The sequence below is a fragment of the Opisthorchis viverrini genome, assembly GCF_000715545.1.
Source record: "Opisthorchis viverrini unplaced genomic scaffold opera_v5_23, whole genome shotgun sequence".
NCBI lineage: Eukaryota > Metazoa > Platyhelminthes > Trematoda > Opisthorchiida > Opisthorchiidae > Opisthorchis > Opisthorchis viverrini.
Window position 1 is genome coordinate 905,386 of NW_008751679.1, and position 26,961 is coordinate 932,346.

At 44.0% G+C, this 26,961-nt stretch overlaps 2 protein-coding genes across 2 annotated transcripts; one reads left to right on the forward strand and one right to left on the reverse strand.

Annotated features, from left to right (window-relative positions):
• Positions 1-11,059: 11,059 nt before the first annotated feature.
• T265_02017 (hypothetical protein) lies at positions 11,060-23,789 on the reverse strand (the record flags this gene model as incomplete). Its single annotated transcript, XM_009166165.1, has 6 exons — positions 11,060-11,685; positions 18,193-18,280; positions 18,507-18,608; positions 19,678-19,759; positions 21,564-21,745; positions 23,442-23,789. The coding sequence occupies 6 exons, from the start codon at positions 23,755-23,757 to the stop codon at positions 11,385-11,387; spliced, it is 1,071 nt and encodes a 356-aa protein (XP_009164429.1).
• On the forward strand, positions 18,208-18,450 carry T265_02018 (hypothetical protein; the record flags this gene model as incomplete). The annotated part of the gene is made up of 1 exon (XM_009166166.1): positions 18,208-18,450. One exon carries the CDS (start codon positions 18,208-18,210, stop codon positions 18,448-18,450), a length of 243 nt encoding a protein of 80 aa, XP_009164430.1.
• Positions 23,790-26,961: the final 3,172 nt, after the last annotated feature.

Consider the following 26,961-nt stretch of genomic DNA (forward strand, 5'->3'; position numbering starts at 1 on the left):
TGTGTTGATGCTAACGGTTGTAGTAATAACGATGATGACGGTTGCTTGTTGGGGCCATGAGATCACATCAGCAGCAAGGACTCCTATAGCGACCCCCACTCGTACTGTCACAATTCAGAATGCGTTGCCAGCTCAGTCATACTCAGCCGTACAGTATTTTGTTTATCGCCTATTGCTTCTACACCATCAGCATTCATTCTCTAACAGATTCGATCCCATAGTACACGTTTTTCATCCCTCGAGTTTCTCTTCAATGTGGTACTAGGTGTACCAAACGTCACTGCTGTTTCATCTACGCCGGGATCCCGTGTTGTCGTGACAATGTACATGGGTTGTTATTTATTTCCGGGTATCTCTTTGTCACAATAAATCCACGTTAACTTGTAAACAACAAAACTATACGAGTTTGTTGACCTCAAAAATAACTTTTCGGGGAACACAGATTTCTCGTGGAAACTCTTGCAAACGCAGTGCACAGCTTCACATTCACACTGATTGGGTATTCAACAATTCATTGAAAAACATTCAATGCCCATAATGACAAATTTGTTTCTACGTGTGGACGTGATTTGTAAATTCACGTACAACAGTACACAACATTTTGATAGTTGATACATTCGAACGGCTCAGGCCGAAGTCAACCCAGATATCACAGAAAAGACTGGGGCATCATGTGGAAAATGCAATAAGAATGCTTATTTACCAAAACGTGGAGTTGTACGAAACAGAATGGTAAAACACTTCAGCAGTAATATTGCGGGAAACTATTTGGACTCTACTTGTTTTACAAACCAAGGCAAAAATATTCCTTGCTTCATCCATAAATTCAAAAAACTAAATGAAAGCTCAACTTTCCACAAATGATGAATTTCTCCAGAAATTCACCGGCTTTCATTTAGTTTTTTTTTGAATTAATGGATGAAGCAAGGAATATTTTTGCCTTGGTTTGTGAAACAAGCATAGTAAATGACCAAATGGTTTCCCGCAATATTACTGCTGAAGTGTTTTACCATTCTAATCAACATTTTTGTTAGAATTTTCATGCAACAGAGAAGACGCAATAGAATCATCAACTGGTAAATAAAGTTTCAATTCCTTGTGTTCCACTTCGGCCTTAAACGGATTTTAGTTGTCATCAACGGAACTTCTATTCTGTGGAACATGGAGGAGCTGGGTGAGCCAATCAGACCAAACAAGTGCGGACAAGTCTCCCTTTTCAGAAGTAATGTTTCAGCACAGCCGAGCGTCCACTGATTGAGCGGTGATAATGCGTTCGCCCTGTGTGTCAGGCGTACGACCTCCCATTCTCGGCTTAAACACTACTAGTGAGCTCTAATAATAGCAAAACATCAATCCAGTGTTTCCCTCTGCGGTGCGGACTTACCAGAACAATTGCGCCAAAACAGAGGGAGGCTGATGAAGTTCAAACGGCGTTGACGTGAATGGAAATTTTTGTGCTTTCAGGAATCTTTATCTATAGGTAGCAGGCAAGGACTGCTTACTTGTGAGCTTAAATGTATGAGATGAAGGAACTGTTCAGAAGACTACAAACCGCTCACTGCTTTCAAAAGCGCCACCCGACGGTTCGATCATAAAGTACGCCTCGCCAAGAAACCTTACCAAAAATCCACTAGAATTACGTAGGCCTTAACAATAAGAAAAAAACGGGCTAGCTACCACAGGCAGAAACCCTCTTAGTACTCGCTGTTATGCGAAATATAGGGCACATCGGCGTGACAGTTTGACAGCGTTGCTCCAAACAGCCCCTGTTAGGGTTCTCTCAGTCTATAGCATGGCAAGCATTTCGCTAACACTTTTCACAGAGCGATAAAAACGGTGCCGAGCTACTCAAGCGAGGATTACCACTGTGAATTGTCGCTCCACACTTCAGTTCCAGAAGAACGTAAAGGCAGCATACAGGGAAGAATAAAACCATTCGTGAAGCAGCTCAACAACAATCATATTGTTCCGGAAAAATTCCCCTTGCTTGTTTGATGCCGACAAGTTGTATTTTCGTTGGTGATCTCTGCACAAACGATAAATCTGGTTATCTAGGATAGGAAAGAAGACAACATTGTTGAAAGAACCGGATTAACAAATGACACTCGGATTGTGGAAGTTTTGAGCCAGTACACCTCTCTTCCTGTAGAACCGCCCCTGAAGTCCGTGCTATGCTAAGGCAGTTTGATGGGAACCATCAGAAATAACATCAAGATTTCATCCAGTGCGAAAATCTGTGTTCTTCTGATGGCTTATTGCACCAATTAAGGAGTGAGCAACCCTTATAGATTCTTCTAAAATCTCACACAGCGACTACAGAACCCGACACTGTAAGATTCCACTCAGACACTTAAGATTCCGGACACTTGTTCACACAAGCCCAATAACAAGATATCATTTCTCTCATAATAGACAAACGGGTTGAAACACACCCGTTTTCCCTTTTCATAGAGCTCACCATTAGTGTACAACATGTGGAGTGGGTGAAACTGATTGGTACGCTCCAAGTACTGATTTCAAATGAAAGAACTCAACGTGTAACAGCTCCTAAAAGCGATTACCTCATTCTAGTCACCTCGTGTTTGTGGCGTGGGTTGATGATCTCCTTCCGACTAACGTTTTTTCCGGATACTTTCCTCTTCCCTTCAGCAAAACAATAACCTGAAGCTTTACAGCTTAATAGTTTGTCTCTCAACTAGTCGTTCATGTATATATTACATCTGGTCTCACAAATCAACTGAAGCAATAATCCAAACATACTTTTGTATAAATCATTTGTCAACCGTTGTGCTGTGTGACAACCTTGTCACTTGTCCATCAATTTGAGGGGAAGTTTGCAAACATCTCACGTATGCAATGATGTGCACTGGCGATGGATATTAACTAGAACTCTACAGGCCCATTATGTACCTAACTCACTGCTATAGCTGGAAATTTCCAACTTACTTACTTGTGCGATAAGACGTTGTCCCCCTGATTAAGGCTCAAATACAACTGGTCGAATAAACCTCTGTGGTTCCGGGGTTCTCTACTTCTATTCTGTCGGAGAAAGCAAGTTAAACTAAGGGAGGAAATGGTACTACCGTGTGTGGTAGACAACGGAAAAACACAAACGCGGGGGAAAAACGTAAAAGTGGTCAGGTCATCTGATCAGTGAGGTTGCGGAATTGTGACCGGTGTGGTCGGTTGCAAAATAGTCACGAATCCGCACCATCATTTGTCATATTCGATGCCCAGTTTCACTTACTTGTATGGATAGGGACAGATTTCACTGCAATAGATTTCGAAACAACATCTGTTTGTCGATGTGATACGGTCAATGAAGTGTGCACAAGTGTTCCAAAATTATATTTATTGATTTCGTAACATTCAGATTGGAATATTTAGTACAGGGTGAATCCAGTTGACAAACCGACAACCTGTGTATATAAGGTGTCTTCTAGCGAAGAAGAACCTAAATGCTGATAAATTTCGGGAACTTTACTTCCAAACAAGCGGCACCCTCTTTCACCCAGGAGTTGGTGTATCGTGATTTAACACCCTCTCGAATGAACAACAACACCTCTTTAAATTAAAAAAGCAACAGTTTCATTTGATTTAAAATGAGGATCAGTCGAAATGAGGACTGATGTAGGTCAGTTTTTATCAATGAGTAGATGATACCTCCACTCTATCACCACCGTAGATCCAAGCCAAACGCAGAATACTAACAACTCTGAGCATTTGCACCGCCCCTAATAGACTGACTGCACAAATTTTGGGATAGATGGCCCCGTGTTAATGTGCAAACTCTGTCTCGCATAAAGAGAAATTTCAGTTTGATTGTCCTCCAAATATCGTGTGCCCTGATCCCGTTCCATTAAATGTTCCTCTGAATCACCAGTTCGACTGTCAGCTGACTTTAAAAACAGAAACGATGATTGTGTGGCCTCATCATCACCGGCAGAAGCAGTGCCTCGCTAAAAGCTGGTAGTTAGTCGCGCGGATTCATAATGCTGTTTTGAACGAAGCCGGCAAAGTGAACTATGGGTTTGGGAGGCTGACGCGTTGATGATTTTCGGCTCATCTGTGTTGAGCTCATTGAGTACTCTGGAATTAACTCGGCTCCATTTGGGAGGGACGTCAATCAGTTCTGTCGATGAAACTGTCACTGAATTTGTAGTTAACTAATAGATTAAATGAAGCCTCCTGTTACGAAACTCAAATACTACCAACCAGCGGTAGTGACCAAAATGTTGAACAACCATAAAGGCACGAGGTGCATATATGTGCTTCGTTCGTCCCGACGACACCCATTAAGACATCTCAAAAGTGCTCGTATCTGAAACCATCGGGTGGTTACTAGGTTGCCCAGATCATATGAAAGCCTATGTTTGGGAATTACATATGCGGCTCATGTACACACGGCTTAAACGTATAACTGTTCGACTAGCATGAATATGCAATCTGTTTACGAGAAACACAAACTGATAGTTGAGCCAGTCTTAAACATAGGTTTCTTAAGGTAGACAAATAAGTTCATCTCCTCCCTGGGATGCAGGATCAATTTGGGGACAACGCTGTATCCCGATCCTGTGGAATTCGCCCTTAAATCAATGGGCCATACGCGATAACTTCCAAAAGATGGCCGGAAGTTATCGAAATTTCTACCCCACTGCTCCTCGATAGGAAACACTTCTCCGCTGAAAGTGCAGTGGCATGGCTCTTGATTTTTTTCTCTCTCTCTCCATGGTCAGATAAGATGTTTGAAGACCAAGTTCAACTCCACCAGACGCCTGTTGCCCGTGCTTCTGGTACTGACTCTTCGGCTTGTCAAACAAACTTACCATACAAAATAGTGGTCAGACAGCTTTTGCGTTGTATGGCAAATGATGAGATGGGTTCTCAAGAAGGACTCGAGGCTGATAGGTCAAGTTGTTCTGATCAGAAGAACAACAGCGCTGTAAATCACCAGCTAACTGAATCAATCTGTAACGGCGAAATACACTCATTTGCATAACAACTTCATTCCGACGGGAGACTTATCTGGAATCCAGCTGAATCTCTCGTTTATGATGTTTTAAGCAGCCGCGTATGCTGCACCAGGACGCCTCATTTTTCAGTTGGCACGATATTCGAGATTTCGCTTTGCGTGTGTGGACGTAATACACTATTCATAACATTTTTCAAAACTCTTCGACAACCCACGACCGGTTTTGAACTTCTTGGGGCTTATCAGGTAGGCGCAGACCATGAGTTTCCTTCAACCTTACGTTCTAAGTTGGACCCAGAGACTCACCTGGAACCCACCTAAATCTCTCGTTTTCTTTTCCTAAAAACGTCACGAAGAACGAGTGATTCAGCTGGGTTCAAATTGAGTCTCCAGTTGAAATAAAGTTGTTATGCAAATGAGTGTACTTCGCTGTTGCAGATTGATTCACTTGACTTACGATTTATGGGCGTTCTTGTTCTTCTGATCAGAACAGCTCGACCAACCAGCCTCCAGTCATTCTCGAGAACCCATCTCATCATTTGCCATACAACACAAAAGCTGTCGGATCACTATTTTGTATGGTAAGTTTATCTGGTAAACCAAAGAGTCAGTACTAGAAGCACGGGCCACAGGTGTCTGGTGGCCGATCAAACCATATTGGCCGATAGCCAGTAATAAAGAGGCGGTATTGTGAACTGTGTTAATGATCTGCGTACCCTGTTGACAAAATCTCAGAGAACTCAGACGAGCTGTCCAGCGCAGGAAAAACAACACAGTGAGTACATATATGGATGTATCTAAACAGCACATTAAGCTTTTTCTTCCCCATCGTAAGAGGGTCCCCTATCCAGAAAGGCCTCCGTAATTAGTTTTCCCAAGGTTTTATACAACTAGTGAATTATGGAAATAAATTCGCGGTTAGACGAGCGTTTCACTTGTATAGAATGCTAGTAAACTGGCGCGCAAAGTTGGACAGTCAATTGACGGGTGTAACAGTCGAGATCAATGGATTGAAATAGTTGAGCACTGTTCAAAATAATTCAGGTATATGAAAACAAAACAATGCTATCTCTTCGTAGTTCAACACCCCTACCTTCCTGTGGTCATGACAAATTTATGGGGGAAACACGACGCGTTGTACACAACATGCTGTGCTACGAAATGTCAGGCCGCTTCCCGACACGGTCGGTTCTCTCAACATAGAAGACCGAAGGGCGTAAAGACTATGAATTCCCATTGCCGTACGACTGCAAATTGTATTCACATACTCGTCTATCAGGTTTAACGCGTTCGCTCCAGTGTTTACGCTCTCCTGTCAAGAGAAACACGATTGTCCCAATGCCACAGTTTAGCTCTCTAACAACCAACTTGTCCAAAACCCAGGTTGTTGATTGACATGCACTCAACCTGTTGTTTTTGCTCCCACTTCTGTTGAATTTCTTTGGTGATCTGACGGTGTTGTCCTGATCTGGATTGCGCCAATCTAAGCATTTATCTTCGGACCAAATATCACGCTCTGAATCACACGTTTTCGTGTATCGTAGACTACAAAGATTGACAAAATACCGCACGTTAAGGGCCGTCACTGAGGATATCTACGGCCAAACAATGCGAAAACCAGTAAGGGAAATCCGAGAAAAAGATCTATCGCTTTGTGTGTGTCCTTATGGCTTGTTTCAGAAAGAAACCAATAGCTGAAATGGGAAGACGAAAGATTGGTCGGCTGAGAGAAGCGTGTGTTTCGTTTGTCCTCATTTTATCCATCGTAGAACCAGTAAAGTTGACCATTTAAAAAGCCGAAAGAGGTATACACGAGTGTGCAATTCGGAATGGGATTTTTTTGTTTTGTTTTTTGTTTATCGCGCGACTCGTTCGAAATTCGTTTCGATGATGGGGAGATCAGTACCCAAACATTCGTGACCATTAGTTATTTATTTGCTTTATCACGCAGCATGGCGTGTCACTGAATGCATCCACTAGGCAAACATTGGCTGTTCGTCCGACAGGTGGTCATGTGTGACGTGTGAAGGAAAAGGGAACTACCACATCGCCATATCAGATGTACTATAACATTTCCAAGCCCTTTAAGTGCATACACCTGGGATAAACAGTAAATGATCTATGGTGTGGCACGCAACCTTGGGAAAATGCATACAGTCATTTGGAGTTTGGTAACAAGCTTCAAACCATGGTCAGACAGTCAACCTACCTCCACCGAACCGATTATTGCTTTCGGATGGTCGAACGACGCAGGATTGCATGCTCACTCAAAACGATTGGGTGCAGTTCCATGCCTAACTGCGACAGGAAAACAATCCTCGAAGGGAACTGGAAACTCGGACGACCGGTGAACCCAATGGTTGAACCAACATCTGGAACTTCTTCTGTGGCCTGGAGTGCTTGTTCCTTCTGCACACCTAGAACAAGCTATAGCAATGGGGTTTCCAATGCGCAACAATAATCAAACTTAGAAGACCTAACTTTACAAATAGAAGCATCAGATCCTTCCTTCATATAGCCACAAGTTGCACTCGTCGCTCACCAGATGGTCCAAGTGGTTAGAGCGCAAAATGGTTGACCGCAAGGTCTGTGTTTCGAACCCGACCTCTGCCTCTCGACTTGGGCTTGGGTAACCTGACAGTATCCCAGCCCTCGTGCTTCCTTCTGAGGGCATGGCAGTTAGGCACCGAAAGGGTGCTACAGCTCAACGATTCTTCGATTCCGTCGCTCACCAGGTAGTTACGAATTCGTTTATCTCGTCCGGTTATTAGATTAGAAAACGCCAGTTAACAGATGATTTCAACGTGGTCAACAGTCGCAGATGCGGTCATTTTTTTGGCTGTTCCACATGATTTTACAACCCCATGCCGAAAGCAACAATAACTTTGAGAGAAACAAACTTATCATGCAATAGTGAATAACCACCAGTTTCTTGTGCAGTTTCGAGTTTTGTGGTCATGTATTTCTTTTGTCCTTAATGAATATTGGACCATGTCGATTTCAATGTGTATTCATGGCTTTTTTTTAATGGGGTACCATGCTTCCATGAACTCAGACTCGTTCTTTGTCCTTGCTGTGGATATTATGTGGACTTCGTTCTAACCGAATTCACATTCATCCAGATTTTCGCACACAGAAGAGAGTAAAAACTGATAGTCTTTTGGCGGCAGGCTTGTTCCTGTAGTCTAGCAGAAACCTTTCTTCCCATCTGTTACACTTAGTGTTTGTCGTAATCTTTCCGCTGAATCCTGTACATGACGCGGGTCATCGTCATTGTGTACTTTTGTTCTTCAAAGGGCCCCTCCGTTTTTTAGTGTGTCGTCGTGACGGCCTTTCCGAAATGCCTTTGATTTACGAAAAATGGTTATTCGTCTGTCTTCTCTTTGTGTTATTGATTCATTTGGGTTGGGTTTTCTGAAGCTTCGTCAAGTACAAAAGTACAAAGTTTCTGTCCTTTAATCGCATACTCCAAGGTATTGCAGTGGGTGGGGTGGTTTGAATGATAAAACTGTGGTGGTCGAAGTTCCTGTCTGTGTGCGCTGCCCTCCTAGTTCTTGGTAAGTAGATATCCATTCGGTAATACTGCGATAAGAACAACCAGCCAGCTTTCTATCATTTTCCTCCACTGTGAAGTGTATGTAGCCAAAGACGTTGCCTGTCAGTAAGCTGAAACGTTGTCGAAAAAGCAAACACACTGGAGAGGTCTAACAAAATGAATCCATTTGATAGACACCATGCTAAACTACTCAATAGCGCTGGAGGAGCAAACGGATCAATGGAGTAGGGAGAATCCTGCGAACTGATCAACTGAGGCCTAATTACACACTTTGAATTTGATGAAGAGTAGTATGAACAAATAGAAAGAGCAATAATCGGGTCCGAGTTTCAGGAGTTACAGTGGAAACTGCCATGCAGAAGCTGGAACGGATTGTACTGACAGGTGGGAATTCCAAAATGTCGATCCGCTACGTAAACGACCCTTTTGTCATCAGCAAAAGAGTGCACTACAGCCAGTCATCTTCATTTCGCTCAACTCCGTGTAACTTCATATTCGGTTAGTCGGTAGTTTTTCAAGATCCGTCCTTATTTTCCAGGTTCGGTCCCCAGTCCGACTTATACACGACAGATGACATTGCACTCAGCATCGAAATTGAAGTTCCGTTTCGATAAAGAACAAAGTGAAACTAGATTGGGGTCAAAAGATGATGCGAATTTATCACGGGTAGCCTGAAAAATAGCAACACTCAAGTAATGAACTGGATGTGGAAGAACCCTTCCCAACATCTAGGAAGAAAGGTTGATCATGGTATCTCGCCGGAACCAAGAAATAGGTACTTATAATGGTGTTCGTGCAAGATCGAAAGACAGAAAATCCATACCATAACGAGATAAACAAAATTCACCAAATCTTTTGTAACATCGGTCCGTATTTCAACTAGGAGCTGAAAGTACAACAAATCGAGAGGGCATAACAAATGGTGGTGGGCTGGATGCCTCGACGTCGATTGATGAGGAGGCCATAAAACGTTATGAATATAGGACGGAAACGCGAACCTTTTTTTCAAACAATTTCGGATAGCTCAGTGAACTAGGAATCGGAAAACAAGAAAATGGTGGTGGGCTGGATGCCTCGACGTCGATTGATGAGGAGGCCATAAAACGTTATGAATATAGGACGGAAACGCGAATTTTCAAACAAAACAATTTCGGATAGCTCAGTGAACTAGGAATCGGAAAACAAGAAAATGAATTGCGTGGATTTTTTCATTTTTTTTATCACGATGAAAGTGAAAAACACGACTTCAGAAATCCCGGCGAAAGAAAACCTCACAACACTCAAAAAGGACAAAAATGTTGTTCATAGTTGGTCTCCGGTGAAAATCCTCGATTGTTGTCTCAGTTGTCTGAACAAGAGACCGGTAGGTGAACAGAGGGGGGGGCTAAAACTTCGAACCATATGGGAACGGTGGCATTCCTTCCTCTGGCAGCCGGGAACAGAGCAGTGGGAATGCTGCAACGCAGAATATCGCAGCATGTTTATACTTCAAACTGGAAGTGTTATATCTGTCGATTCGCCAATCTGTTGTATCGGACTGCTGAAGCGCTTCCAGTGCCTAGTGTCGAAGACTCATAACAGCTATATTCCGGACAGGCGAGTGCGAGAGCGTGAGTGCAAACGTACAACAGCCTCAAGCTATTTATTGGAGGGATTCTGTCTGAGCTTGGTCCAACGCTGACGCACACTATATAGCTTTGATACAAGGCTGTGACGCGCTGCATATTGGGGGTTGTGTCTGTCTGGGTCAGCATCTAGCGGAGCTGTGGGTCTCAGTAGATTTCGGGCATTCAATAGTTGCCTTCAGGAATCTGGTCTTCCTGATGGGAAGAATACCACTGGGTGATGTACGCTGAAGTGAGTTCACCTAATTTTCTCAAGACCTCGCACTAGCCATCACTACAAAACTGGGTGCAAACTCCAAAATTCCTACACACGAACTGTGACACACAACAAGTCGTTTTGTTCGCCCGACCGTAGCCAAAAAACCGCTATTGCCACACAATACTCAGTAGCATTCTGAGAGAGTTATGCAGTGCGTGTACTAGAAGGCTCCCCCACCCCTCAGACAAACACTCTTCCGGGATAATTTTTGTGGCACGGAATCCTCATCGTAATATTCGTTTGGAAAAACGATCCCACCAGGGCCGAACAAGAAAGACGCTTTCCAGTTACTCAACCAAATTAGTCACCAGTCTCAAGAGAAAACAGCAAACTGAAAATACTGGTTGTCATCGGTTAGGTGTCTCAGTTTCATTTCATTGCTCCTAGGGATGGTACTACGGCTTTGATACGGCAGTTTTTTGTCTTTTTAAGTGTATTTATTGTTGCAGTGTTTATTACGTGCCTGGTGAGGCAGAGCCAACAAATCCGGAATATCGCGCAAAATTGCGCTGTTGTGTTCCGTCTTCGACGGCAGAATGAGCCTAGTTTATCGAATCCAGAAACGAGATGGACTACCGCGAACAACAAGAATTGCTGGGGTTGTTGCCACTGGATGGCAACCTCGTGTGCGTCGCTGAACTCGAATTCAGGTGTAATCATAGGCTTTATGCACTCAGAAGATGAATTATCAGTGAGCGTAAGGAAAAAAATGAGCAGTCACACTGACTAGCATTCCTGGTTGCTGAAAACAAACGGTTGCCGAATTCAGACGAAGTGCGATTTGATAAGAGAGGTCTCAGGAAAAGTAGGCCAGAGGCAGTTTCAAAAACACACTGATCATGATGTGATGGGAAATCAATCTGTTGTAAAAAGTTTGTACAAAATTTCCAAATGGAATATTCGAAAAATTGACCAACATTTTAGTTGTCATTGGCACTATGGAAAGACGTGGAATGCATAACAGAGCGACAGTCAGTCAAGATCACCCTCTGTCATACGCAAACCATCTGAATGGATGGACCAGAAGTTAACCACACCATCATCTCCAGCAGTACAAAGATGGATGTTTGTTGAGCACCTTGAGGCTGGAAGCGGTCGCCACTGTACACTGTTGACGTCTTCCGGGTGTGCCGCAGGAACATGACCCCAGAGTACCGGTGGATCGATAAACTCAGGCCGCCCGGCCACGTTCATCAAATCGGCGCTCGGAAGCTGAAAGATACACAGGCGGTTGTCGGCACCTCCACTGGCAAGCATCTGGCCATCTGGTGACCTTTCCGTTGATCAAGGTGAAATGGGGAGAAAAAAATCCGATGAATGGTAAACAAAATGTAGGACTTTCTGGAAAAAACAAGTAAAACCTCCAGGTAGACGATCCGTTGGAGTAAAAGAAGGTAAACAAAAGCTAAATTCAAATCAAATAGTTCAGATACAGTCCGTTTTTTGTTTAACTGTAGCATAAAAGCGAAGAAATAGCGATGTCCGTGGTGAGAACGCAACAGTACAAACACGGGCAAACAGAATGAGAGAATCGAACTACCACATCCGATGTTTTAGTTTTCGCGCTCACAGTTCCCTCTGCACTCCCAAAGGCCTGGCAATTGCTAGTGGACTTTTAATACGATCACTCCGGTTCTTCAGTGATCGCTGATAAGATCGACCAACCATGGTCGCTCCCGAGGGGATGAAGCACTGACTCAAACTCCCATCCACTCTTATGTGTTAGTTGCGAAAAAAACGCATCCGACTGGGAAAAACCCACGTTACACAAACCGCAAACACCTCAAGCACAAAAACATCGCCATTTGTTCGTCAGCTGTGGAAAGGTCGCACTGTCATCAGCCGCACCTGCGGAGATTCACTTTGTGCTCCATGCTTATAAACAAATGCATATTGCAAAAAAAACCAACACGCATACAAAGTGATGAGATACACAGTCTCTTAAAAATGCACGCGCATAATCACACACGCCCATATGCCCAGCAAGACGAGTTTCATGGTAGATTCGGAAAACTGTGTTTCTAACTTAATCTTGGCAGAAATCTTTTAAGAAGACCTAAATGACAAAGCAAAAGCAATCTCATGCTCCAGTGAGCCTTTATCATGCCCAACGGTTGTTCGACTTCTAAGTATCCCGTCTGGAGAGACCGGCTTTAGCTATTTTCGGACACTTTACAAAGACTACACTTGTCAATTCCGGTATTGTACCGAGATAGGCTACCAACATCGCCTTTGATGGAACCTTCTTTGTAAGCAAAACTGCTGTTGCTGTTGGTCCCCGAGATCCTTCCTCAAATAGCGTCCTAACAAGATCACCAAGAATATGTTCATCCAGACGTGGCCAACACCTTCTAGCCCTAACAACCAACAATAGTTGTTTTTTGGGGCAAGTGCCTCGGAGATAAGTTATCCACGGATATGTCATGAAATGCCCAAGGACACATTTTTTTTAAATTCGGCAATTGTCCTTTGTCAAACTACTAACTGTCCTACATATCTCCCATCCTGAAAAAAATCGTTTATTCTTCCAAGCATCCCAATCATAATTTTGTACTGTTCGCTTGCGAGTTTTTGTGCCTTGTCCAAGGTTAACTTTACCGCCACCGAGAGCTAATTTAGAATGCCGCTCACTTCCGATAACACATTGCGGCTCACTGGTCCAAGGAACTTGCACTTGTCCCATACAGCTGATTGCAGTAAGAAATAGTGCGAAAGTATGCGCATCAGGAATTGCCAAATGCTCACGGACACATACAAGTCATGAGGTGACATCAGCAGCCAGTCGACGATCGCATTCAAAAAGGTGCTGCAGCTCTTTCATGCTGTCAAACTGGAAGGATACCCGAGAATAGCTTTTTCTCAAAGGAACTGACAGTAAGTAGTCATATTTGGACTGAAATACTTACGAAAACTGGTTTTTCCCAAAGGAATAACGATACGGTTAATTTGTCCTCACTCCTACAAGTCATTATCTACTCTACTTGCATTTTAACTACCTCTGAACACAAGACCAAAGGCATCCAATGCTAGATAATAACTGTTTGGTTAAAGTACCATTCCGGTACCTAAATGCCACGCCACCCGAAAGGAGCACGAGGGCTGGGATACTGACAGGTTCCCTAAGCCTAGACAAAATTTGAGATGCAGAGGTCGGGTCCGAACCACGGACCTTCCGGACAGTAAATTCACGCGCTAACTACTGAGCCATCTAGTCCTCAGCTTTCATGGTAGCTTGTCAAAACTCTCCTCAATCTACCTGTATTCTTCCGAGCTCCGAAAGATATCAGGATGGTCAGATTATTGAAAGTAAACTCAGAACACCCAGAACCTACTGTTCCACCAAAATCTCAACAGGAAAGCCGGCAAGCATCCAGGCCAGTCAATTATTCAACCAATTCAGCAAAAGCCGATGAGTGCTCAGGCAGGCTCCTCGAGCAACGACTTCTCAGAGGAAGTTTCACTCATCTGGTGAAGTTTGTTCTTCCACTGAGCTACTTATAGATTGTTGATAGTGTGAGGAGATTTGGGATTTTTGTGGAGATTTCGTCCTGTAAGTGAAGCCAATCTATGCTGAAAAGCCGAGAAGCACTGTACAGCTGTTTCATCCTTATTGGGAATCATCAGCAGTGCGCATCTCACGAAAATCCGGAGAGTCTCGAACTCACGACCTTCTGGCTTAACCATTCGGCCACGAGCGGCTGATCAGCAGTGTGATTAACTCGCACTTAGACAGGATATAGCGCCGTTCATCCTTCAATCACGGGATCCATATCACACGGTCACAGTCTATCTCATTCCGCAGTTTGCCCGATAGGACTACTGAATCGAAACGCTATAATTTTCCTGGAAAACTAGCTTGACAAACAGACATATAGATTAATTTACAAATCTCTCGACAGGGCAATTTGTGATTCTTCTCACCTCTTATATCCTAACTACAAAACTGTCTTGGCACACAACGTCGGCCCATAAAAACCTCATTATCTCATGTGGTTCGACTCGAGACCTGGCATCTAGGTTCGAAAAAGAACTCTTCGAGATGCTATCGACAAGAGCCAGTTCGGTTGGAATGTACTAACTAGTCTCGTGAGTGCGATTCATTCCCAAATGACATCTTTATACCCACATATTCTTTTTTGACAAGTCCGTCATAACGGTTTCGACCTTAACTAACAATGACCTCTTGTCTTGTGCGGACAGGCCGCTTCAATTGGGTCGTTTAAGCTCTATGAAGCGGTCATCTCTCAGATCGGACTAAGGACCCTTTTGGGGCTAACTCTGGTCAAACACTTATCAGAACGGATGAGCTTTAACAACTCAAGATCAGTTGAAGGAAACAATCAATCAACCTCTGTCGAAAACTATACACGAGATACTGGGATATTTTGCAATAACATTATTTATATATAAGGCAAAGGAATATAACAGTGGAAGGTTCAACCCTATTTCTTCCGATGGCACCCAGACTTGTGTTCGACAGAATCCTTTGATACAATTAGAGAAAATCAACTCCCCTCGTCCAAGTTCTTTCCTCTCATTGCCATGCGATTTTGAATCTACCAAAAATAAGCACCACCAACTTAGGAGCAATAATTTTACCCGCGTGACTGCACGTGCGCGTACCATCACAAGACTAGTTGTTCGTCTTCCGTTAAACAGGGAGAGATGGCTCAAGTGGCTAGAGCGCGAATTTACTGACCAGAAGCTCAGTGGTTCGAACTCGACCTCGGCCTCTCGACTCCCCATGTCTAGGCTTGGGCAACCTGGCGGTATCCCAGGCCGCGTGCATCCTTCGGCTAGCACGGCAGCTAGGTACCGGCGGGGTGTTACAACTGAGAGATTTTTCTCTTCCGTTCAACGATAGGCGGAAAAAACTAAGCGTTGTCCTGAATACCCCGACATTATGGAGATATTCTATGGCAGATACGTTTATATGTTAAGTGCACAATTTCATATGGATGTCATTGAAGCAGGCTAGAATCGCCTTCGAGCGTCTACCCGAAACTCCAAGAGGTAATGAGGTAATATCGCCCTTAATTTACCGGGATTTCCAACACCTGACTGAGTTATGTGGCTACCCCAGAAAAACGTCCTACCCTACGCGAACTCGTGTTGTAAAAAATTGTACAAGTGAGGTCAAATATGATATGTATGATATGATATTTATAAGAGGTCCGACTAAAATCCGGGTTCTGCAGGACCTCGAGGAAGGGAACCCCGCCTGTAAGATCTAGTAAAAGTACAAACGCAACCACATCCACACTATGATTATGGTATATATTTACAGCCGAGGATGAGAAGACAGGTCCCTAAACACATCAATCCACATAGACTCAGGAGCGGGCCTACCGTTCGCTAGATTCGCCAGGCGTAGGGCTAAGAATACGTATTCGTGTATACTACTATAAGTAGTATATAATATAAAACATTCCGAATAGGCGTCATCGATGCCAGCGATGCTGGAGTAGCGCATGCGTGCTTAATGCTTAGGGAACTCAACTTCCTTCAGGAATATGGTCTGCTTGGCCATTTTATAGATGCCGTAATGTCAAACACATAAACAGTCAGGAGTAAACGCGCTGTCAACACACCGCAAAAAACAATAGGTTACATGAGACGGTTGAGCCATTTTTTATGGTAAGACAAACAAGTGAAATGCTTCGTAGTTCCACGAAAAACAAAATTCCTAGCCTTAACCTTTTTTTCTGAACACCTCAATCTTGAATCCCTGTCTTATACAATGCATAAAGCTTGGTCAAAAACGTGAGCTCTGTTCTGCTTCCCTAGGACGCACAATCGGTGAAAGATGGAAGGAGTCAGGGATCTCACAGAACAGCTTGAAAAAATTATGTGGGCATTTAACTACAAACTAATCACTGTGCCTTTGCCTGTTTTTTACAGCAAGGTCTCAGGTAACGAAAATTAGGTACAGATGATTTTTTCGATCAGCCTTAACGTGCTTGCTTGCCTGTTTGTTTGAGTAATGTTTGCAAACCTGGACTACTTCCTGTCCGATTAACTGAGGCTTTTGGTAACAGAGACTAATGAATCACGCGGAGTATATGGAAGACCGCCATTACCCTAGCTGCAATACAAAAGGCCACCTACCACAAGAGCAAACGAAACAGTGGTAAATGGAAGACAGCCTTGGTCGAGTCGACGGCGTGCACCCTTGGAGGTCCATTCTGTGTAATCAGCTAACCAATCCGCACGTGTAATTTCGCGTTTTTCTGTACTAGTTGGACAGAGAGTACCTCAGTCTATAATTCGCCGTCTTCTGATTTTGCTGCCAACTACAGGGCGCGTTTCACGATAAACCGACAAAAAACACCATTGCATCTTTTATTGTGTCCCTTATGCTCCTTGTGAAAAGAATAATGTAGGATAGGACAGATCATAGTTGCCAATATATCAACTTCCACTGATCGAAACGCTTTCCGGTAGTTTAAAGAACTGATTATGCCGCCAGAAAGAGCCAACTAAATTCCAGTCGCCTGATGAAGTTAATTGACGGAGTTTAAGTTTCCTCCAAAGGGTGTTTTGTGGGATTACCGCTCAGCTGTAACACCCTTTTGGTCCCGAACTGCCATACCACCAGAAGGAAGCACGAGAGCTGGGATACTGCCAGGTTGCCCAAGCCTAAATATGAGGTCGAGATGCAGAGGTCGGGTTCGAACCACAGACCTTCCGGTCAGTAAATTCGCGCTCTAACCACTGAGCTGTCTCTCACCCAACCCTTTTGTATGGTTATAAAAAATGCAGGGTGCCATGATAGAAAAAATCTCCCAAACCATTATGCAACACACCAGCTAAGGCTTTCCAGAGTTATCAGAAAGAATTTGTAACCAGCGCTCGATACTAGTATAGCGTGTTAATCGAAAAAAATTGATGAGTATCGAAATACGCTCATTTGCAAATTAGGAGACTCAGACAAGCCTCTGATTTGTTATATTCTCCAAATCAATGAGCTGCACGAAGGCCACCTCATGTTATAGTTGGTATGGTATTCGAGATATCGCAGTATATTTTGTAGAAATAAAATGTTGCTCTCGAGCCCACGACCGGTTTCGCTCTTCCTGGGGCTCATCAAGTAGGCGGAGGCACGCGGCTTTTGTGCAGAGAATGCAGTCGAAGAACAGCACAGTCTAGGGCATTGCTTGATTTCATCCGTCCTCTAAGCTGAGCGTTTAACTGCCAGGTCTTGCATTCTTAGAAACCCCACCTTGTTTTTTCGTGTAACGACAGATGCTGCTGGCGCCGTTGGTCAGAACGCTCTTTGGTTAAAAGACCCAAAAGGCACAACACTCTGCCGTCTACTCAGTAAGCGCAGCCATTGGGGAGCATTTTTTCCGTTAGCGCATCTTGAAAGTCCATGAAGCTCCGTAGAATAATGCGGAATTTAGGGGCTGAAAAGGTTCACATTCAGCGTAAAACTAGACACTATTTACGGATATGACATAGTGGCACGGTCAAAACGGTAGTCAGTAGAGCATGTAGACCAAAATAGGCCACACGTGGAGAACTGCGACACAATCAGAATGAACGATTTCGGGGCAAGATTCCCGAAGACCACAGTGCCCGGTTGGGCAAAGCGAAGATGTAAAGCTTTGACATTCTCAAGATGCGGTATATGATAGATTCCAATATTTTGACGCGGCAAAGCAATTAGAAAAAGGTGATGTAACTGGCCACACCCTCACAATGTACTGAAGGACTGAGACCACAGGAAACCGAGAAACCAATGAAAGAAGTAAACAAAAATGTGAATCCGTGAACTCACCAAGACAAATCGAAGATGGTATCAGTGTGGTGCCCGGATAAAGTGGCCAAACAAAACCAGTTGGAGTTTTTACATTTGTCGGTCCCATCTGAAAGAGAGATCACGTCCAAAAGCAAAACTGAAAGTCGACAGGAGACCGAAGAGTCTCGGACAAATCGGATCGATCAGGCTTTGTCGATCATTAAACGAGGTGGGATTATGAGTGAGGCATGTAAATATACTGGTACGTTCAATGGTGTGTCAAAACTGGACGTCTGAGAAAACGTTTAGTGAACTGGTTAACGTTGCATTTATTCAAAGGAAAGGATGCTTACTTGTCGTAGACCACAGTTTGATTGTCCGGTCATCGCTACAACTTGCCAAAAGATTGCCTTTAGGTGAAAACTCGGCTTTCCATACCGTAGAAGTATGGCCATCTGTCAACAGCAGAGCATAATGGAACAGGAATCAAGACTGTCAGATGGAACATACAAGCCAGAATTCTTGCGACCCAAAGGGCTACAGCTTGATGCGGTAAAAATGTCTTACTAGTCAAGCCCTGCTCAAAAACCGAAAAGATTTGCATTTTGGTGCAAACGTTTGCAACGTTTGTTTGTTTGCATTATTACTATTCATCTTTGATGCATACAAAGTTTGACATATTTGGCAATTCGAACTACTGACAGTTTATAAAAATTGTGAGTCGATTATTCAATCTATTTAATTTAACTGGCAGATTCAAGACACAAGACGGAATTGACCTGAGCCGTAGAGCCCAGCATTGTACAGCAGTTTTATCGTTGTTTAGAATCAACGATGCCCATCTCAGAGTCTCCAAGAGGCTCCCACTACAAAACCTCCCACCAATGATCTTGAACACCTTATCTGTGGGCTACGGATAGTTGACCTGTGGTGCAGCGATACGTACCTGGGCAGTATGGAGTATCACTAATAATTTAGTAGTCGCACAATGCGTCCAAGATTGATTTTGCCAAGTACAACTAAATTCTTCATTCCATCGCCTCGATTGGTGAAAAAATGTTTGCAATCCAACTGCCGACCTCGGTGAACTTCTTGGATAGCACAGATACATACACGGGTTCACTGGTTCAGATAGTTGTCGATTCCCCTGCCATCTCGGTCATCGCAAACAACCGATGACTCGCACCAAAACACAGCAAATGCTCAGTGCTCGGCAATTCAGCGTAGACCTACAAGGCTAAAATAATGGAACCCAACGACACTTCTCACAAAACACAGCGCCTCGGCCTGAGAGTAGCCCAACGGTGGCAATGTGTATGCTATGCACTTATGCTAATGAGGTTCAGCAATGGGGATATCACGTACAAATGATGGACACACCCGTGCCTCGAGACATTAAATGTCGGTAATTTACTTCGACTTCTTGATGAGTTGTGTCAGAAAATCAATACGCGAGGCAAACCATAAAATCTCAACTAGGTGTAACGATGAAGTAAAAAACAGTGTACAGGGAGACAGACTCACGCAACTGGACAACAACGACCCAGTCGTCGAGTTCCTCACGGTAAAGGTTAATGGTATTGTCATAGCTGCATGATACCAGAATCTGTGGGCAAATATAGCAATTAACTTGATTTGTAGGATGCAAAGAATCAAGAAAGAAAGCATAAAGGTACAAAGCGACATTAACCATAGACGTTTGTATGAGAAGGGATGCATGTACAAGTTGGTCGGAGTCTGAAAGAAGCCGTAAGAAACAATAGGACGGACAGTGTGAGAAAACAGTTCAGCTAAACAACCTTTCGCTGCACAGGTGCTTTATTACTGGGGAAGCAAGACAGCTGAGGTTTTGTCGGTTGCTCAATTATAGGCAAGTGAAATCTACAAACCATAAGTGGTCTGAAACCAGGGCCCGTTTCATCAGCAACTTGGACTACCTCGCAAGGACAACAAAATGGCCTTTAAAAATAACAACGCTTATAACGGGCAGGCAAGAGAACAAACTATGTGCACGAGGTTAGGTAGGTGTTAATCAGGAAGATCATGAGGATGAAAAGGAAATAACAGTGTTATGTTATTCCCAAAACCAGAAACTACATTCGCAATTTTACTTTACTCAACTCACTGGTCAGGGTGGGGGTCAGCTGCACGACTACCAAAAATAAATGTTCTGATTCGCAACGTGGGAGTTCCCCTTACAGTATGGTTGTCGTTTAAATTGGTATCCTCGGTTCGAAAATGTGACCCGTAGAAAATTGAAAGCATCCAGTTTACTTCCGCCAGGTTCGTATGTCCCTACAAATAGATGCCCGTCACCCAGAACTCTCTCATTCGCACGTTCACCGGCGAGTCCCAGTTGGTTAAATCTGATGTCTAATAGAGTCGCCATTATTGTTGAACTGATAAGAAAACCAAGTGATTTGTAAGCTGTCTGTGGGGTTGTTTGACGGTATGTAACATCATCAGCTATCTCGCTATACCAGTGATGGCACTGATGCTCCACTGCCGTGCAGCCCCACGACCTTTATTGGTTATCATGAAATTCTTGTGTGTCGTTCAGCTGTAACATTCTTTCGGTGCCTAGCTGCCATGCCACCCGGACGAAGCATAAGGTCTGGGATACTGTCAGGTTGCCCAAGCCCAGACAGGGGGGGTCGAGGGGAGAGGTCAGGTTCGAACCACGGACCTTCCGGTCAGTAAATTCGCGCTCTAACCACTTGAGCCATCCCTCCCCTCATGGAATCTTTGGAGAAAAATAAATGAAGGCATAGTGAAGGAACCTGGTGCTAGCCTAATAGTCATTCTGAGGTTCCTTCAGGCTCGGTTAGAGCGGGCAGTTCCATGAGAACCCATCCCAAAAAACACCCTAACTTTTCGTTGTCTCTTTCAAACCCTCCTACCAATTCACACGCTACCCAGCCCGCAGTTTTCGCCATTCGGAAAGAGGTTTGGAGAACAACACTCGTCCCAGCGCACGATTATTAAGCGCGAAAAGCAGATGGCCGAACCACTGCAGTTGATTATACTGGATGCTTTTCACGACTGAAGTACCCGCTGCACAGCCAAACATCTGTCGTATGATTAACCCGTTACGAATCTATTGATTTCATTCAATCCCAGCAACTCTGCTAAAGCTAACTCCTAAGCAGTCTCTCGGTGGCAACCTAACTCAGTTTTCAAACCCGATGCTGATTTCACTTCACAAGTTCGCTCAGCATCCAACAACGGAGCATCTCAATGAGATATGGCCGTCCCATCGCGGCAAAACGAAGACATTCTTAACCAGTATTCACACTTTCAGAATTCTACAAAACCGACTGAATCAGGCTGACTAGATGAAGCACACAAGCATAGACTGTACGTAATGCCACTTTCTAATTCCTGTCACGAGGCAGGTATAGGAAACCTACCTCCTCCGTAGGATGCCAGGACACTGATTTCACATCCTGACTATGGGGCTGTAAAACACTGACACACTGAACATCCTCCTCGTCGTCAAACTCCCAAAACCAGACACTCTTGTCTCGACCACAAGATGCCAACAGGTGCCCGGAAGCGGACCAGGCGACGCACTTCACTTCACTTGTGTGACCTTTGGGACCGAAACAAACAAAACAGAATGGAATTTACAGTCACGATCGCCGAGTATGCATGGATTACAATATAAGGAAGGCCTAGTTAGCACAAGTATCGGGCAAGTGACTGACGTTTCCCCGAAGCAAGATCTTCACTTGGAATGCACTTATAAGTTACAATCCGACATGAAAAATGCCGCGTTACGATGCCAATAGCAGAAAAAGGCCTCCTCATGAGTGTGTGATGACAACTAAATCATGGCACATGCTCGTAGCCTAACTAAGATAGATTGATCCGGTCCTTAGAGTCAACCTCTCGGAATCTCCATCAAACCTCGAGTTACTTTTGTCGTCGTATGTATATAGCCCTTAGTAATGAGGAATAATTCCACCGCATGACGGACTTTGAATTCAGCATTTGTGAAAATCCAACAGCCCGATCTTCACAGATCTGAATTCGGAATCACTGCAGTCCCAAAAAGAAATGATGAGTGTGAAATAAACTGAAACTTTCTCCAGCCTTACTGGGTAATATCGTTGGGCATCTAGTTACGCAACGGCTTCTATCCAACTCCGTCCAATTGGAACGACAAACAACCCGAATTCCGCCCAATGAGATGGAATTAGCATAGTTCCTATTCACAGAATGTTACTTTTGGAAGTTCTGAATGTTAACTATCTACAAAGTTATTTGTATAATATCCACACAGATGTTCCTCAAAACATGTCTGTTCAAAATAAAAGTAGGAGTTGTGAAAATAACACGTCACAGTTAATGAGAGCTCACGGGTGAAACCCGAGATCAAAATAAGATACACCAAAGTACAAGTTGCCATACTGTACTAACCAAGTGGAATATTGACCGGCCAAGTCCAAAAGAATCCACAGCAATTATGGATGTTGATAACCATCACTTGGAGCATAGGTCGGTCAACGTGCCTGCCACGTTAAAAACCATGACGTTTGAGATTAAGTCGTTTAGACCAAGCCGGAGAAGTCGGGAATTCCACAAAGGTATCGAGTCTAGATACCCAGTACTCATATCATAATCCCTGAGTTATACTGATAGCGAAAATAAAGAACTAACCGAATCACGCTTGGTCCCGTTTTTTCTTCTGACTAGGCGGCCTGTACAGCAATGGCTGAGTAATTACGTGATTAGGAATGTCCTGTGTAAGACTATACCGATTCAAGGAAGCAGTTTCCTGGTTTTAAATGTGTCAGATACGATCCGAATGCTCAGAGATTCAACAGTGTTGTATGTACCACCGTTATGCACATTTCTATACCATCTGATTTCTCTTGGAGCTTTTGTAGGAAGCTCGAAGAAAACAGTAAAACAAAGAAAATAAATACGTATTAACCCCTATCATCAGAGATGCTCAGTAAACGTCATATTCAATAATTAACCAATCGACTTCCAAAAAATCCATGTAACCAACAGCGCTCCTTTTTTCAAATCAATGCGGTCATTCGCCGAGCAACTATCCAAAAGAAATAGGGAAGAATATTCTGGTACATTTGATGGAAGTACGAACGGAACCAAATAATGCACATAACCTGAAATGAACATTTTATTATAGTCAATCCGATAACAAAGTTAAATGCTGCAGACTAGCTAGCTGTAACGTCCTTCAGAGGAAAGAATAGAAATTAGTGTTCAAAATAATAAAGGCAACAGTCAAAATGAAAGTTAACTGATGATATGCAAACCTTCCAAGGTGGCCAGTGCCTCCAATTCCACCGAAGTGTCATCACGAAGACACTTCCAAATAACGACCGTGCCATCGAAACTAGCAGTAGCCAAGTAGGTGTCACAAGGAGACCAGCTAATATGACGGATCGAACGCTTGTGACTGCCGGGGGCTACACAATACGAATTCCAAGATCCGTCAGCTGCTTCGGACCATAGAGAAATTGAACGGTCTTCACCGCACGAAGCAAGAATATCTCCCTTGTGTGACCAAGCTACGCACCAAACTCGGCGAAAACTCGCAGGAATAGACTTAACCTTGAAGACCGAGACCATTGATAGTGAAATGCGAAACGTGTCCCGTTAATTATGTGCCACAAAGTGTCCTAAAAAACAGTAAACAAAACGCAATTAACCGGTGGAAGGAGCAATGAATTGACCAGCAGTTGAGGCTGTCTATGCAAACAGACGTCAATCGGTACACATCTATCACTTTAAAGGTGAAGTAAACAGTGTTTCAGAAAGTTCCAGGTCCGCTCTGTATATGTGTTATTCATACACAGCTCGGACGAATCATGATTAAGTCAAACCATTTAACTGCTCGAAAGCAGTTAACCAACCCGAAAAAGTCCCGAGGCTTTAACCACCATATTGCCTAAAAGTAGACGACAAGATAACAATGAAATCGCGAGTTGGAGCTCCCGGCTCATCCTGGTCTGATCAGTCTGTCCTATTAAGGGCCACATTAATTAAACGGCCACCAAACGCCAAACTTGGGAATTCCTATCAGATATGTCCTTTTTGCTAACCATGTGTTGCTTGGATTATACAGCCTGAATAGTTCTGGAATCATCAGTTTGTTTGCGTAGACTGACACCGTTTTCCAGAAACTGCGTGCTGTTCAAAACCCGTGGAGTCTACCGCTTACTCTGTCGGGTTCCCAAAACAGTCTCCTTGTTTTCCCCAACCGCTGCTTCCTGAGCTGATCCAAGTATACAGAGGCGCAATCGTGCAGCACAGCTAGGCAGTCGGACCTACCAGCGCCTTTGAAGAGGATCCTATAATACGAGTAGTTGAGCATGTCGTCCGTATGGCCTGGGTCCATAATCCGTATAACACGGTGGCGCAATGAGCAGGTCTACAAACGACACACGTGATTCAAAGATATCTCTCTGCAGCACATGGGAAAAGTTTCTCTGATATTTGGATTCAATCCTCAGATGCGATATTAGATGCGGTAGGGGATCCGAGTTACTAATTCTTCAAAGTGCCTCGAAAGCAGAACCTCTCGGTGTGAGTAGTGTCCCTGTATCGTTGCACATCTGTTGGCCTTCACTCTGACTACAGCAACGTAGTTGCAGGGGGGATGGAACTCGTGTCGGGGGACTGTCAAAATGTTGACAGGGAGAGAATAGTAACACGCTGTCGCAATAAATGTTGCGCACTCGAATGATTGTGCCAGAAACAGAGAACGAGGATTGCCGAATGATTGGCTTTAATCTTCATCAATTTCAGTACATCAGCTAAAACAGTAGAAAACACAATTAGCTCAACGAATAGCGAGTAAAAAGTTAAACACAACGTCAGTATATAACATTCTTCTCCGCCGGAGGGATTATTGTTAGGAGAATATAAATCAGGCTTCGCGGTTTCGAAGATTATACGGTCGAACACGTTGTTGGTCTGTGATGTATTGTAGGACATTCCTTAGAACTTCACTGGGTTGTTCTGGTGGTGCCGTTTCGACTCCAGGAGGATCAAGCGAGTGTGATTGAGTCTCGTCTGGAGGAGCCACTACACTTTCGATTGATTCAGTTAAATAGGCATCTGAGATTTTCTGTGCTTTGGGTGTCAGATGTCTAAGAGAAACGGTTTCTTCCTTTCCGTTCGGGAAACGAACGCAGGCATACTGCGGGTTGCAAGTAACAAGTTCCACCTCTTCCACTAACGGATCGTATTTGGAAGAACGTGTCATCCTTTTTAACAAAACGGGGCCTGGAGTCGATAACCAAGTCGGAAGAGAGGTGCCGTACGTTGACTTCCGGTGGAAGTTAAGGAATCTTTCATGTGGTGTCGTGTTAGTAGCGGTGCACAATAAGGAGCGAACAGAGTGCAAAGCATCTAGAAGCACACATTCCCACTCGGTAATGTCCCGTTGTTGGGTCTTCAACGCCAGAGTGATAGACTTCCAAAGAGTACCGTTAAGCCGTTCGACTTGTCCGTTACCGCGCGGATTGTATGGGGTAGTTCGACTGGTTGCTACACCCCTGTCGTGAAGAAACGTTTGTACTTCACCTGACATGAAAGCTCCACCACGATCAGAATGGACGTATGAGGGCATTCCGAACAAAGAGAACAACTGATTAAAACACTTGATCACGGTGGATGAGGACACATCCGTACACGCGAAGGAGAATGGGAAACGAGAGTACTCGTCGATCATTGTTAGAAGGTATTTGTTGTGGGAGGTCGATGGAAGTGGGCCTTTAAAATCTATGCTGACGCGTTCAAACGGCTGTGTAGCTTTAATAAGATTGCCAAAAGGGTGATTGAGGAAACGAGGCTTCAATTCCGAACAAATACTACACTGATTTGTAATCGCCTTAACATCCTCGGTCGAAAACGGCAAATTTTTTGAGCGAACGAAATGAAGCATCCGCGTGATACCGGGGTGACATAATGTATTATGAAGATGTTTGAGATCCACCTGTGACATCGCAGATACGTAATCAGTCCGCGATAGTGCGTCAGCGGCTTTATTCTGATTACCTGGACGGTACTGGACATCGTAATGAAAACAGGACAGTTCAAGTCTCCATCTCTGGATTTTGTCGTTTTTTACTTTGCCTTTGTGTTGTTTGTCGTACATAAAGGCGACTGATCGTTGGTCCGTGACAAGTGTGAAGTGATTGCCGATCAGGTAGTGTCTCCACTTTCTCAGAGCTTCAACAATCGCGTACGCTTCTTTTTCGATTGCTGAATGATGCCGCTCACTGTGTGACAGAGTGCGTGAAAAGAAAGCTACCGGGCGCCCGTCTTGATTGAGAGTGGCCGCAATGGCTATGTCGGAAGCATCAGTTTCCACAACGAGTGGACGAGTGTAGTCTATGGTGAAAACGGCTGCCTTTTCCAAATCGTGTTTGAGCTTATTCAGTGCCGCTTGTACGCTATCTGGAATCGGGAAGATCTGATTGCGGACGATTTGATGAATCTTATCTGAGAAACATGGGATCCAGTGTGCGTAGTATGCCAGCATTCCGACCAATCTTCGTTGTGAACGGATGTCACATGGATGAGGCAACTCCCGTAGGGCTCGAAAACGTTCAGGATCCGGTTTTATCATACCATGAGATATTTCGTATCCCAGTAATAGTACTTTCGCAGTAGCTATGATGCTCTTTTTCTGGTTAAATGTAATACCGTGACGTTTTGAGGCCTCTAAGAATTTCTTCAAATTTCGATCATGTTCCTGGGCATCGCGACCACACACGGTAACATTGTCAACATATGCGAATGTATCGAGCAGATTTTCCTCGCGTA